This window comes from Colletotrichum costaricense, assembly GCF_030867565.1.
Source record: "Colletotrichum costaricense strain IMI 309622 chromosome Unknown Scaffold_11.1, whole genome shotgun sequence".
In the NCBI taxonomy this organism is placed as follows: domain Eukaryota; kingdom Fungi; phylum Ascomycota; class Sordariomycetes; order Glomerellales; family Glomerellaceae; genus Colletotrichum; species Colletotrichum costaricense.
Window position 1 is genome coordinate 1654651 of NW_026848240.1, and position 14942 is coordinate 1669592.

Consider the following 14942-nt stretch of genomic DNA (forward strand, 5'->3'; position numbering starts at 1 on the left):
CGGTGGGTTTGCTTGCCGGAATGGGAGCGGGTGAGCAGACGACCGTACGATTTTGCGGGGGTGGAATGAAGAGAGTTGAATCCCGCGGGATACATGGCCTTTTGAAGACATGGGGAGCGCTTGGTCGGGGCTCGGGATCGACGCTAGGCGGGGGATAAATTGCGGGGTGAGCCCCCCTTCAAGGGAAGAAGTGTTTGTTGTCGAAACCATGACTTGTTTTGTGTCACGTTATTCCCTTCGTCGCCCAATGGTCCTGTAGTTGAGCAGGGTATCCATATCAATCAGAGTCTCCCCAGTTCTTGGTGTAAGTCGGAGTAGGTTGGCCAAGTGAAGTTATCATCGTGAAAAAGTCTCCGTTGATGTCGACGACCTGACGGAGAGAACAGCTCTGCAGCTGGGGGATGCATCGAGTCATGTTCAACAGAAGGCCAACGAGAACCATTCAAGGTTCAATACCGGCTGCTGGGAAGAGATACTATGGAGGTACTTATAAGGCCACCACGAAGGAGCTTTCCGAGAGTCCGGTCAGAATCCCGCCCGATCTCCGGCCAGGCCATCGGGCTCTGAGCCAGCGCCCGACAACAGGGCACCGGTCAAGACAATTTAGACCGCAATCGCCGCCGTTTGCCTATATTAGGGAACTCATGTCGCCATCCTAAGTGTGACATCTCGATGAGGTCTATTTCTCCGATGGCTAATAGTGTCTATTAGGGACTTCAGCCGCCCACACTCAGCCCGTGACAAAACTAGAGCGACTTCTCAACTCATCACCCCTTTCGAGTGAGCCGGTTTCAGTAGTTCCTAGCCTAACCAAGATTCTCGTGCTATGCCCGGAAGGATAGATGTGGGACGTCCGAAGTATCTTTCTCGTCAAGGCACATCCACCCATCGCATTCGATTCGCTCTCTATCGCAAGCATACGTCAACAATCATAAACAGCATCGTAGCGATTACTCCATACCAGAGGCCCTGCGCCGCCCTAAGTAGCATCACGGCGGCCTCAAACATAGTCCGGTGAACATCGGGGGATTCCGAACCTTAAGCCGAAGCCGACGCGATTCAAGTAGCCTAAACATCTACCACAACATCGAGGCACAAGCTCTGGCATCGGCCGGCAACTCATAGTCATTCAACTCACTCATTGCCTGCCAACATGATTGCGTTGATTCAAGGTGATATTGCGAACAGATGTCAGCTGTCTCATTTTGCTACACGAAACACTGCCTACGACACTCAAGAGCTAGATCTATGATTTATCTGACCAGATCCATCGCCGATGATGGCAGAAGGTAACTAGACGAGATGTCTTTGATCATCGTAAGCATCGTGAAGAGGCACTAGCGCACCGTGAACGCACGCCTCAGTACAAGGAATTGAATTGTATTCAATTCGAAATCCGATGAGGGATGTTGGTAAAGTGATCATATCTCATTGCATCTGACATAAAGGTGAGTCGTAAGTTAACTGAGAGTATCGAGACATCTCATGCAAAAATCGATCCATGAAGTCTCTATACTCAATGACAATTCGATGAGCTCTATCTGGTGATGATGAATCATGGCAGATTCATCGACAACATGGTACCGAGGTGCAGAGCTCACCCCAACGAAACCTGGAGTCCAAGTAACCTTCATGGCCCTGGTGAGAGATGGTCATCGATTCCCTCAATATTCGATATCATGCTTTCAAGAGTAGCTCGGAAGACAAGTCCCTAGTTGAGGTCAAAGTTATGACCGAGTTGAGGTCTATGACAGAGCCGCCCTTCACAGTGAGATCTGATGAGCATGCCATCAGGATGTCACCGGTGAAGGGCAACTCACCTCACAATCCTTACTCAAAGTAGTGGTCGATCAACGGAACCCCCTATGTAACCTAGCTTCCAATGACTTGAACAATGTGCAAATGAACCGCTCGAGATGGCCCGTAAGGTTTGCAATTTCATCCCGCTTCTTGTTATTAATCTTCCTCAGCTCAGTTTACAAAAGTTATCACGGTCTCCCTGCCGCTTTGGCTCACACTCATGTGATCGGAAGGACATGACTAACGGAATGTCACTGATTGGTCAACCTTTGAGGGAGCACAGAGCTCTTATGTAATCTTCTTTTTGGGACCAAGCTAACCTTGATGAGGAGTGGCGTACTCTCAGTACGTACCTGATCTGAGAACCCAGCGGCCCAGATCTGGTTTTCGCTGCGATCTTTCCTGATTTCGAGATCACCCAGTGCTGTGTGTCTAAGCATTCCTTCGCCCAACTGCACGATCAAGAAGAGTGTCATTTCCAGCCCAACTTGATCCTCATGTCTTTGGCACCTTATGCCTCCTTCCTTGACGGAAAAAATTGCAGCTATCTGCATGGTAGCGGAAGAGGGCGAGACATCATTGCAGTTAACATGGAACCGGCGCCGGTCTCCGAGCATTCGGTCACGGGTAAGCACATGGCCCCATGACAAGACGGCTCTCGGATCCGAAGACTCGCGGCGACACGCAATTGACCCGGGTTAACTTGCTGGTTCTGCTCCATCTCCGGGTCCGATTGCCCTCTACTCGGATGAGTTTTGAGTCACTCGAAGCCACTCCGGCACCGGACACAGTTGTATGACCTGTAGGCTGTAGCCCAAGGCCAAGACGCAAGGGCTGAAATTACACTACGTTGTAGAAACGGTGACCAGTGGCCAAGGTGCAGCCAAGAAGCCAGGGCCAAGTCAACTGACGCGTCTCTAACCTCGCACCGGGCGGTCTGAGGCCTGGGCACCTTTCAGGGCATGACACCTGGCCTCGTCACAGCGAGAGAAGCAGAGATTGCAGTCAAAGTCAAGACACGAAATCGAGCACACTCGAAGCAGCGACCAACCGCAGCCACGGAGGAGAAGGAGTTGGATCTGACTTATCCGCTATCTGTCGCTGTCGGCTATCTCTAGTCCTGCGGCCTGAGCTTCGGAATAGAGCGGGAGCATTCAGCCCCATGGGGTAAGCGGGAACGCCCATCACTGGGTGGTAGGCAATGCGACTATGGGAAGAACCGGGTACTCTATATGCAGTGACGTTCTTTTCGCGGGGTCTAAGTGATGCGGGCAAACGGTTTGAGATTTGGGGGGAAAGGGGGGATATATGCATTGCCGGTAGTGGTGATGACTTGTTTATCCTCGGCGCGAAGAGGTTACGGAGAGGGTGTTAATGATTGGACTTTGGGTTGCTAGCGGTGATACGCAACGAGGTCACCATCGTCAGCCAAGCCCACCACAGGTCACCTTGAGTGAATGACTGAGAGGAGGGGATGAGAGTCATGATGAACAGACTACAGCAAGCCTGAGCAGTGTTCAAGTTAAACATCCGAAGTATCTGACCTATTGCCGTCTTCCGAGAGTCTCCAGTCAACATCGGTGTCCGAGTTTCGCGGTACGAAGATTGGGTTTACGGTTTACGCAGTACCTTACACTACGAGCATGAAGTGCAAAGTCCCACCGGCACAGTCCTCCGTCCGCCCAGGAGCCCCTCCTCGGCCCCGACAGCCACGTTCAAACACGGCTTTCATTCTCATTAATCGCCTTGATGTAAGTAGGTACTTAGGGATTACAGAATGAGTGATGCTGAGGCTGAGACTGGCTGTGTGACTCGCTTCCGCATTTGGCCGAAGCAAGTTCCCGCCCCGCTGCCCTAAAAATTTCTAGATCCCGAAGACGGCACAGTTAGGGACAGCCAGTCGGGCCAGGTCTTTCAAGGTTCCTCTTCCCCTTTCCCCCTGAGGCTTGGGGCCCTGCTGCACCCGGCTCCCTCAAGGTTGCGAAGAGAACAGCGACTGGATGTCACTACTCATATGTAGTTGGGTGTGGAAGTACTTGACACCACAGCGAGCCCCCACCATTACCTCAAGGTACCCAAATTGACGACCTCGAGGTACTAAGGTACCTTGATCCCCAGTGACCTCGAAAGATTGACTCGTGTGATTCCATCTCCATCTCCTTATTCTCATAACTCCATCCTCTTACGATTCCAATCAAACTAGACACCACATCAAATCATACCAAATCGAGACCGACAGCAAGTAGACAGTAACGAAGACAAGTTCCAATCGATCCAACGAAAGGACTCCAGTTCCCCCCGTAGAAAGACAACCATAGCAAAAGGTCGTTCTCGCCCACGATGAACTGCCCTTCGCGCAACGACGACATCACGCTGGAGCATCCAGACTGGAACCAGAACCCGCCCTTCTTGTCTGCCGACCTCACCACTTGTGAGGATCTGAACGGCATTGCCAACGCCCGCGAGCAACGCAGGGCCCGGGGCGGCGCCGGCGATGGATCCGACGGCCGGGGTGACGACATGAATTACCAGACGTTGCCACGTCTGCAGCCCGATCGGAGGCTACGCGTTTCGGGAGGGTGGAAACACGGTGAGTCTTGAGTTCCTATGAAGAAATCCTGAACATTATTGTTCAACGACGTTGGGGGGTGTTACGAGTGCGATGATGCGGAGACTGGGACCAACGACATCAGGGTTTCCTCTCTCCCATTACTCACCTCACTCACCTCACTCACCACTCTCGGTGTGCATGCGGCATCGGCCGGCATCTTCAACGATATTTAACCACACGCAACATTCTTAAACGCATACTAATTCTCCCCAGGTTTCCATCCCCGAAACAAAAAGGTGCATGGTGGTGATGACCATACACCTCTCCTTTGGGCCTCTGCGCCCGCCCGCTCCGCCCTCTGGGGCTGGGTGAGCTGGATCATGTCCGTCATTGGCTGCTCAGCCATCATCTCTGCCCTCAAGAGCCCCGAGGCTGTCGCGTCTTTCCTTGTCGCGACCAAAGAAACTACTCATTGTAAGTTGATCTTTCTTCATCACAGTCTCTCGAAAGACGGGGCCTCATCAACCCATTGCGCACATGTATCAAGATACGAATCTCATTCCATCTCATCTCATCCCATTGCGCCTCATCTCACTTAGATTCCCCTTACTCCTTCTTATTCACCACCAATGCCTCAATACAATGTAAGCTGACAATATCCCAAGCCATCACCAAGCGCCACGCCCACACCCACGACCACGACCGCATTACCGCCCGCTCAACCTGCCCGACCGGCGGCCTCGGCGACGAAGATGCCTACAACACGCCTCTCCACGTTGGCGCCCTCTTCATCATCCTCGCAACCTCCTTCCTCGCCTGCGCCTTCCCGCTCATCGCCAAGAGTATTCCCGCCATCCGAATCCCTCGCCCCTTCTTCTTCGCTGTCCGCCACTTCGGTACCGGCGTCCTCCTCGCCACCGCCTTCGTTCACCTCCTCCCGACGGCCTTCACACTTCTCGGCAACCCATGCTTGAGCTCCTTCTGGGTCGAGGATTACCCCGCCATGCCGGGCGCCATCGCCCTGGCCGGCATCTTCCTCGTCACCATCATCGAGATGGTCTTCTCCCCTGCCCGCCAGATGTGCTGCCGACCCAATGATGCCGTACTCGCCCCGAACCAACCCGAGGCTGGCGATGAAACCGATCAGGGGCAGCAACAGCAGCGCGTTGAGAAGCGCGTCATCGTTGACGAGGAGAACCGCGCCGTGCAAGTCAACTCCGACGGCGGCATCGTCCTGACCCCCGCACAGCAGCACCAAAAGGACATCCTCCAGTGCATGATGCTCGAAGTCGGTATCCTCTTCCACTCCGTCTTCATCGGCATGACCCTCTCCGTCTCCGTCGGCCACGAGTTCGTCATCCTCCTCATCGCAATCGCCTTCCACCAGACCTTTGAAGGTCTCGCCCTCGGCTCCCGCATCGCAAACATTGACTGGCCCCAGGGCAGCCTTCAGCCCTGGATGATGGCCCTTGCCTACGGCTGCACCACGCCCATCGGCCAGGCCATCGGTCTCGCGACTCACCGACTCTACAGCCCGGACTCGGAGTTTGGCCTCATCCTCGTCGGCACCATGAATGCCATCTCCTCTGGATTGCTCGTCTTTGCCGCATTGATTGAGCTTCTGGCTGAGGATTTCCTTTCCGACGAGAGCTGGCGTGTCCTGAGGGGCTCGATGCGCGTCTGGGCTTGCGTGCTCGTCTTCTTTGGCGCCTTTGGCATGAGTCTTGTCGGAGCGTGGGCCTAGGTGGATCCCCCGAGGCTAAGGGGGGGCAGTCTAATTCGATGGTGATGCCGGGTTCCTGCCTGGTGGTCTTCTGTTGGCTCGTCTGTGACCCTCTTGCACCTGGAAAGACGCGGTGAGGTGTCTGATTCAGAGTTAAGATGGCGACGCTGCGTAAGGGGCTGGCGCGAGCCGACCCCTTACCTCGTTGCCTCGATACCAAGTTTCTATTCAACAGCTGGGTTTGTGCTTATGTACAACAACCTCTGTCATCTGTTTGTATGGATCTTGAAAATTGGTGTATCTCGTTCTTTGAAGACTGCCGCTTGATGTTGGTCAGAGTGCTTTGTTATTTGCTTTACGTTTGGTTTCGTCTATGAAGCCGTCCGCTCGTTCAAAGCAGTATTAGCGCCATACGTTCCTTAGATTAAAGAAAATTTAGAAAATGATTTGTGGATAAGACTGTTTCCCAAGTGCCGATCGAAGCAGATGACCGTACAGCACTGTCTATGCCGAGTCTCTATGATTGTCACCCAATACTCTCACTCTCTCTTTGCCTCTCTCTCTCCCTCCCTCCCTTCTTTCTCTATCGTTTACTGTCCTGGATCATCTAGGCCTTATTCATCTCGTATTCCACACGATCCTCAACTCACAAACGTAAAGTCACTCGGTGAAGTTCCCTCACTCACAGTCGGACTAGGCGCGACCCCACTATCATAACTCCCCCTTCTCCTGGCCTTGTGCCTCTTGCCCCTCGTCTCGACCCCTCCTGGCAATGGCACACCCCCAACAACCTCGATATCACTGTTTCCGCCGCGAGCAGCAGAAGCCGTGGTAACAGCATGCCAAGCCCTCGTCTCCTCCGCAAGTCTAGCCTCCTGATCATGCCTCTCTCTCTCCTCCCTGAACCGCATTCCCAGCGCCTCCTCCGTCTGACTGAGATACGGGAATTTCTGCTTCTGTCTCAGCGGTAGCGGAGAGGAAGGCGGCGTGGGCATGCTCTTGCGCTCGGTAGCCGTGCTCCAGCCCGCGGTGTCGCGGGCAATCATGGCCGTGTGTAAGGCGCAGCATACCGATCCGGGGCCACCGGCTCCGAGTTGCACACCGGTTCCAACTCCGCGCGGGGAAGGGCACCCGGGAACGACGCAGGCGTGGACCGCGTCGCAAAAACTCCCATTTGATCTCGCGGCGCCATGACATCCGGCAGCCCGGCATTCGTGGCTCATACAGAACTGGCTCGCGGAGACGAGGAGCGGATCGTCGGCGCGCGGAGTTGGGCAGGACGGGTGCAGGCAGGCGTGGAGTGCGCAGCGGCGGCTAGACGGTTTGGAAGGGTGAGGACACTCTGGACTTGCTGCGCACTTGTGCGCTACGCAGAAGCTCGGTTGGTGTGGCGGTTTCGAGGGGTTCGCGAGGTCTGCTGCTGGTTGGGGGCAGGTTTGGGCATGGCAGGTGTCTGGTGAGCGAGCGAGAGAGGTTTTTGTTAGCGAGCTTTTGCGTGAAAGAGGGTAAACCTGAGTATGTCATCTTACGGCTGGCACAGTAGAGTCTTGATGCATCTGTTGCGTTGTCTTTGCGCTCTCGACATGGCGGATATGTACACTCGTGCTGGGGGCAGAAGTGGACGCCGCCGCTGACGACGGCTCCGCAGGCTGTCGCGTTGCAAGCTGTCGGTAAATCTGAGGCGTTTGCCATGTGAGTTTTCCCGTGCTTTAAATGTAATGACTAGACTTAAGGCCCGGTAGATGAAGACTCACGGAACCAGCAAACTTCCTCGTGTGTTCCACCGGGCGAGACGACTCTCAGCGAGTCACACCCCGCGGTCTTGCAGAGCCGGTGATCTCTGCACCAGTTGCCGCCGTCGATTACGCTGTTGCAGTCCTTGTCGGTGCAGCTGTGACTCGGGCAGTAGAGGCCGTCGCCGACGCGCGGGTGACCGCAAGCGGGAATAAGGCAAATAGGCGTGTGGAAGCTGCACATCTGGGAGTTGGTGGCCCGCTTATTGTGGCATCCGTAGCTTGCGCAAGTATCTGCATTGCCAGAGAAGCGGTTGAATCAGCATCAGGGTCGATGGGTAATGCGACATGAAGGATCAGGAAGTCACGAGAAACGTACGGCTTTGGCAATATGGCCAGTCCTGGTTTGCGTCGGCGAAGATGCGCTGGTTGGTACAGCCCTGGCAGTGGCAGCGGCCGTCTTCTCCCAGATGAACATGATCAGTACCACATACAGACAGTCGAAGAGATGATTGGGTCAAGGCAATGCAACGTACGATCTTCGCAGTACTTGGATAAACCAGGCTGTTTGGGGTTTGTACACATCTTCTCACCAGTACGTGACCGGCAGGCATCTCGAGATGACGTTAGACTGGGCTCTTCAGCAGGCTGCGGAGACTGAACCCACGATCTTTGCAAAAGATGGAGAGAATGCGCTTAGCTTTGGCCGGTGCCTCGCATTTCAAGACCTTATGAACGCAGCCAGAGTAGACGCAGTGCGGCCGGGGCGGCGGAGGCGTGGGCTGTTTGGCGCGGCAGCTGAAGAACATGATGGTTTGCAACTATGTGGTTATAGGAAATGATTGCAACTGGGCCGGTGAATGAACCTTGATGGAGTATTGGAAGTTTCTTGGTTTATCATAGGGAATGTACAAATTGGACGATGTCGCGTGGGCAATTAAAGTGACTTGATATAAGAAATCTTGAAGAGGATGAGTGAGATGAACGCTAGGCATCCAACATCACCACCAGAAAGACCAGCGCTTGTTGAACAGTGCAATCATTATCTCTCTCTGCGTACAGTCGAGCTTTGAGGTTCCAAGGACTTATTGATGAGAGAAGGAAACCGTTGTTCGATCACGATAATACCCCTGGTGATGGTTCATGTGAGAGCTGAATGCGAGACACAGCTCCTTGGAGACGGAAGAGAATTGTGCAGGGGAGGTCGAGCGAAGTGAGAGTAAGACTGTGAGTTGAAAAGCGATAAAGGAGAGTAAGAGTTTACTCTTCAGCGTATATCAAGTCCGTCTCTCTTAGTAATTCCGACACTCCTTGAGATGACCAGAGAGGTGCATGGACTGTGTCTCAAGAGCGGCATTACATAAGAGAGACAGTATTCCACAACGATCGATCAACATGTTCGACTGAGAGAAGATGACCTGAGACTTCAGACTGAAGATTTCCATAACTGAAAGAAGAAGCACTTTTCAGTTGCTTCAACTAGGACAAGGAAACGGTTCTTGCGGGGCACTGCATGCAGGCAGTCGGGCCAGGTGAAGTTTTCTTAAGCATCGGATGGAAATGAATGAGTGTATACTGGTTAGCTGGCTCGACTTATTGGACCCACGAAGTCGAACTCTCGGCTGCTAGTAGTCTCATGAGTTTCATAAAGCACTCAATGATTGATGAGCTTGAGTTGAAGCGGTGGTGAGAGTGGGTGGCGGTTCCCAAAATCAGGGAAGGAGGGTTTGCCCCACCAGCCACGCTTCTGCAGGTCCACATCAGTACGTACCGGAGGCTTTACCCAGTACGGCTAGAGGGCTCCAGCCACCTCGGCCTAAAGCACATTAAGGTGCACCTTGACGGCCCCTGCATTGCAACGTGCCCCTCTTTCCCACCAGCCACAATCATCGCGAAATCAAGTTTCCCATCCTGGCGGGCGGCAAGGACGGAGATCATCGCCATCGCCAACCAGTTGCCGTTCACCGGCTTTCCTCGTCATCAGGGTTTCCCGAGGACCTGACAGGCTGGTGACCTTGCAGGCTGGCGAAAGCATCACTGCCACCACCAGCGTCATCCTCTCTTGCTTGTTTTCCCTGCCATAGTTTCCTATCGCTCACATCCCTCTCTGGCGCATACGAGACAGCTTCACCCGCTCCTAAAACCTGCCAAAACACCATAACACAGCGTCTTTGATCACGGACAATGCCCTCGATCCGGCTTTGACGACTCAGCAGTACCACACAACAGTTCCTGCGGCATTGAAACATCTTGCGACAATCGCTCACCTTTACAATGACCGACGAGGAACAAGGCATCCAGCGCCCGGCGCAAACCTACCAGACCCCCGACTGGGAGACTCCCACGGCCAATAAGCGTCGCTCGTTCTTTGATCGCTTCGCTCCAGCGACGACTGGCCACCAACGCGACAATAGCACCACTGCTGCTCCCACGGCGACGAACGAAGGTGGCTTCGCGAAAGAGGATACCCAACGCTCAGATGATCACGCCCATCTGACCGCTCCTACCACCGGCGCGGCGGCCGCTACAGGCGCAACGACAGCATCCAAGGCCCATCCCTCCCTAGCAGCTCGCTTCGATGCTCTCCTCCCGCCACAAAAGACCTACTTTGGCCTTTCTCGAAAGCGATTCCTTCTCTTCGTTGTCTTGCCCCTAGCGGTCTTGCTCCTGCTCATCCTCCCTCTAGCCCTCGGCCTCGGTCTCTCTAAGCGTGGCGGAGGAAAGCAAGATTTACCGCTTCCGAACAACCAAGACGTTCACACGGGTGATCTCACGTACTATGCTCCCGGGCTCGGCGCCTGCGGAAAGACGAGCAGCGACAGCGACATGATTGTCTCGGTTTCGCACTATCTGTGGGACGACGTGCAGAGCGGCGGCAATCCGAACAATAACCCGCTATGCGGCAAGAAGATCCGCGTCCGGCGTGATGGCGAGGGATCGGTGGATGTCACCGTTGTGGATCGATGCACCGGCTGCGCGCCAACCGATCTCGATTTAAGCCCGGCGGTTTTCAACAAATTGGCCAATAAGGACGAAGGCAGGGTCACTGGCACTTGGAGTTGGTTGGACTGAGCAGGTCTGGACGAATGCCTGAACCGCAAGTTGGATGGGAGTACTGCATAAGGAACATCCCGCCGGCCGGGAACTTGACGAGACATGCGAATAGTACGACTACGAGCCGAAGACGGAAAGATGTTGCGCGATGTTTGGAATTGCTTCGATACCCCTGTTGTTTTGTTCTTCATGCCTTTCATAGATACCATTGCCCTTTGAGGCACGCGAATACGAATACTTCTTACAAACTTCATGACTCCCTGGCACAGCGCAGCGAATCGGCGGACATAGTTCCGTCTATCGACCATCCCCAATGGCGACACCAACGACTGCACAACGATCTGGGTCATGGTATGTTATCGAGAATAATCAGTATCATTGAGCACAGATACTCGGCCAGACTGAGTGCCGGCCCTCCTAGCATGTCGATAACTACAATGTAACGCCGTGAAAGCAGTCCCAGGGTATCCCCAAACCATGAACCCAACATAGACGCCAGTAAGCCAACCCCGAACCATTGCCTATCCCGCAGAGAGACTGCCTAACGTCAGTTCTCACTTGGTCAACTCGCTGCGCCCTGACTCCGGTCTCGCTCCTCCGAAGCAAGCAGACCATGTCCCACGGTAGAGTTTGTCGCTCCTGACCTACGCATGAACCGACTCTGACGTTGATATTCCCAATCGATCATGCCGTGATCGGTCTCCAAAGGCGAAAGCTGGGGCGCTGGACTTAATCCCATGCTACTCTCCCCGTCACCAACGCTATACTCTGCCACCAAAGACACCCTCTTCACGCTCTTCTCTTCCCCGATAGCTGAGCTCTCAGGTTCGTCGTCATCGTGCTCCTCCAAAATGTGCCGCCTACTTGCGGTCGACCTCAAAACGCGCGCCGGCTTCTGGAGCTCGAGGTCACTAGCGCTGAGCCAGCTCCCAAACTCCTCAAAGGTATGCCTCCTCGAGTTCGGCACCCCCGCAGGCGCAGGCCCCCGGTGTGTGCTGTGAACGGTGACACCCGACGACATGTTCGCATCCTGCTTCGTCCGGTGCCCCGTTGCCTGATTAGACGGTGTCGGAAGCACGCCCGCAGTCTTGAGGTTTCGCAGAAATGGGAACCACTCCCTCAGCAGCGGCCAAACAAGCGGCAGGTTCGATACGTAGACGGCCACGCTCGCTTCACGGATGTACCACAGCATGTACGTAGGGCTGTACGGGTCGGTCAGGTTGAAGATCTTGGTCAGCAGCGCCGCGACGATGACGCAGATGCCAAGGCTGAAGACGAATAAGAGAACGACCTTTTGCTTCCAGGGCACCTTCATACGAAAGACGAGCGGAAGGGGAATCATTAGCATCAGCATGTCGGAAGAGATGTTGAACCAGCCCTGGAGGATGGCGTAGTTCTCATACGTCGTGCATTGCGGGTCGGGTGGCGGCATAGCCCAGTAGCCGCTGAAGGGACGGCAGGCGGCGAACATTGTTATCTGCGTCGCGGTCCATCCAAGAGCGACGTACATTGCTAGCCAACGCACGAGGCGCTGAGCGGCGAGGTTGAGGGTGAGGCGGGTGTAGAGGATCAGTACGCAGGCTTTGAGGACATAGATGAGGTTCAACATCGCCTGCTCCGAGACGAGGACAATCTTGGAGCCGTGAATGCGGTCTTCGATCTCGGCTTGGGTAAAGGTTCCTTCTAGTTCTGGAGGGTAGAGGTTCGAGCCGCCTCCGTCGGTGATAATGTTGAGGAGGGCTACAAGGACGGTGAAGAGCACCTAACACGCGATAAGGGGTCAGTTTCCGATTGTTTAGTTTCTTGAGAGGATACTACCCGCGGTCGAACATACTGCTGCGAGAATCTGGAGATAGTCGTCCGCTTCAAAGTTAGAGACACCACCTAACCTCTTTGCTCTTCCATACCTATCAAGGAAATATGTTAGCTTGGCTCCTTTCCGACCGCTGACAGGGGCCTATTGAACGAACATTCTGAGGAAGATGAAGGCCATCCCTATTGAATAGTGTATCCAACTCTGACGCTCGAGACTGGCGCCGAAGCTCTCGTTACCGGATACCATCGTGATGTATGACTGCCTTCACTATGCCCTAGTTGCCAAAGATGTAATTGCGCCGACGATCCCAGGTGAAACTTCTTGGTGACGATCTCTCAACGGCCTATGGCATTGTTCTTTCCCAAACCAATTTCGATGCCGTAAGTCTGATTCAGAAGTGATCGTGCCAAGGACATGGGTGATGTGCAAAGATCTGGATGTACTCCCACGACAAGATTGATATGGGATATGCCACAACGATATGGGCTTCCCAACGAACTCACTAACGACACCAAAAAACCTCAAACAAAGTCCGAACGGGTATACTGTGTGACGCGGACTTTGAAGGTATTCCAGCGCCCGCCCGCTACGAACTGGCTCCAAGTGTCTTCAACAAAGCCGGTGGGCTGATATCTGACAGTTCGAGGGCTACAATGGCGCGGTTTGAGAATTGACAAGCCTCTCCGCGTGGCTGGCTATCGAGAGAACAAGCAGGGCCGGATAGTTCTATGGTTCAATGTCTTCGACCCTGAAGAGCGAAGTGTTCGCGAAGACTCCAAGAGCTAGACTTAGTTTGTGGCTCGCCGCAGCTCACTGGTGCGCCCCGGCCGACTGGATTCGCCGACTCGGAGAGGCTTGAGTCTTGCTGAGGTACTGTGGTGCTTCGACAGCAGTAATGACGATAAAGAGTTTACGATTTACGAAAAGCCTACATAGCTTCCAGCCGCATCTAGCTTGGCGAGAGTTGGAGGCGGCGGTGGCGTAAGAATCGCCGGATGCGGCCATGTTCGCGTAGATGATACGTTCCACACCAATCATGAAGAGGTGACAGGCACGACGGGCCCCAAGAAGCGTGAACCATTTTTGATTCTTCACTCGGTACGCTAGCTAAAGCTGACTTACGAGCTACGCTATGTGGACTAGTCTTTCTTGCTACTACAGCTTGCCGAGCAAGTAATTGCACTCTTCTTTGTGGTGAGCTCGAGGGGAGACGTCGTCCCCGATGGAATGGTCGATCTAGACTTCGAGACGCGATGTGGTTCCCATCGGTGACCACGCCAGCCACTACGAAAGCTGGCTGGCTGGATATTGAGCGCATTTCTGTGCGAGGAATTTTGAAATCAGTAATCATCAACAGTCAAGGAAGTTGCCCTACTTGTGGCCTCCCCCTGTCCGGATCCAGACCTCTGGAACGCAGGGTTGCTTATCAGACCGGCACTCTTCCGCGCTAACGGCACCCAAAGAATCGAGTTGATCTAGATGTTGGGGTAGTACAGAGACTAGCTCAGTTTACTGCCGGCGAAGCATTCTCCCTTCCCTTCGGAATCCAGATTGCCTGGTTAATTTTGTCCATGTCGCCGAGCCGGTGGGATTGATGATGGGATCTGATAAAATCATGGGAAAAACGATTCCAATTCTTCGAGATGCCCAATTGTCCCGAAATGGTATATCTTGCTTGGCTAGTAGATCTCATAGTAGCGGATTGGGCCTAAGGTCATCGATGAGGGCCACTTGGGACCACCATGAACACAAATTGTCATGTATTTCTTGGACGATTACACTATGCCTACCGGTTCCCATTTAGCCCCCGAGATAATAAAACTGCTCATCATGGAACTTACGACGCAGACTCGAATGATTCGTTCAAATTTCGTTCGTGCCAGCGACTATGACTTGCTCCGGTCCCCTCCCTTCGGATCCCGGCTCAGAACCTTGATCCGCCAGGCAGTCATCATTCGGGAGGAAAAGGATGAGAGCATTCTAAATTTTACCTTTGACGCCTCGCATATCGACACAATGGGTCTCCACTTCTTGAGACGTCTATGTCTTGGTCCGGTATGTCCTCGGCGACGACGCCGACTCCCCGTCGTAGTCGGCCGCCAGATACATCCTCGACCGGGCTGTTACAGCCAATCATGTCTACGCGGAATATTCTAAACCCCGTCTATCTTTTGGAAATCATTTCCCATCCACTTGGATGTCAAAGAATCTTTCTTTCTGTATGCAGCATGAGAGTTCGACTCGTTATCGCAACGCGGAGCTCGC

The 14942-nt window shown here is 53.9% G+C and overlaps 5 protein-coding genes across 5 annotated transcripts; 3 read left to right on the forward strand and 2 right to left on the reverse strand.

Moving 5' to 3' along the window:
- Positions 1 to 401: 401 nt before the first annotated feature.
- Positions 402 to 659, forward strand: CCOS01_10894 (uncharacterized protein; the record flags this gene model as incomplete). The annotated part of the gene is made up of 1 exon (XM_060459047.1): positions 402 to 659. The coding sequence occupies one exon, from the start codon at positions 402 to 404 to the stop codon at positions 657 to 659; it is 258 nt and encodes an 85-aa protein (XP_060310849.1).
- Positions 660 to 4140: 3481 nt separating this feature from the next.
- CCOS01_10895 (ZIP Zinc transporter) lies at positions 4141 to 6095 on the forward strand (the record flags this gene model as incomplete). Its single annotated transcript, XM_060459048.1, has 3 exons — positions 4141 to 4390; positions 4625 to 4825; positions 5017 to 6095. 3 exons carry the CDS (start codon positions 4141 to 4143, stop codon positions 6093 to 6095), a joined length of 1530 nt encoding a protein of 509 aa, XP_060310850.1.
- A 620-nt stretch (positions 6096 to 6715) lies between these two features.
- On the reverse strand, positions 6716 to 8616 carry CCOS01_10896 (uncharacterized protein; the record flags this gene model as incomplete). The annotated part of the gene is made up of 6 exons (XM_060459049.1): positions 6716 to 7527; positions 7604 to 7750; positions 7829 to 8101; positions 8187 to 8270; positions 8344 to 8421; positions 8475 to 8616. The coding sequence occupies 6 exons, from the start codon at positions 8614 to 8616 to the stop codon at positions 6716 to 6718; spliced, it is 1536 nt and encodes a 511-aa protein (XP_060310851.1).
- A 1465-nt stretch (positions 8617 to 10081) lies between these two features.
- On the forward strand, positions 10082 to 10879 carry CCOS01_10897 (uncharacterized protein; the record flags this gene model as incomplete). Its single annotated transcript, XM_060459050.1, has 1 exon — positions 10082 to 10879. One exon carries the CDS (start codon positions 10082 to 10084, stop codon positions 10877 to 10879), a length of 798 nt encoding a protein of 265 aa, XP_060310852.1.
- A 544-nt stretch (positions 10880 to 11423) lies between these two features.
- Positions 11424 to 12923, reverse strand: CCOS01_10898 (uncharacterized protein; the record flags this gene model as incomplete). Its single annotated transcript, XM_060459051.1, has 3 exons — positions 11424 to 12623; positions 12696 to 12768; positions 12832 to 12923. 3 exons carry the CDS (start codon positions 12921 to 12923, stop codon positions 11424 to 11426), a joined length of 1365 nt encoding a protein of 454 aa, XP_060310853.1.
- Positions 12924 to 14942: the final 2019 nt, after the last annotated feature.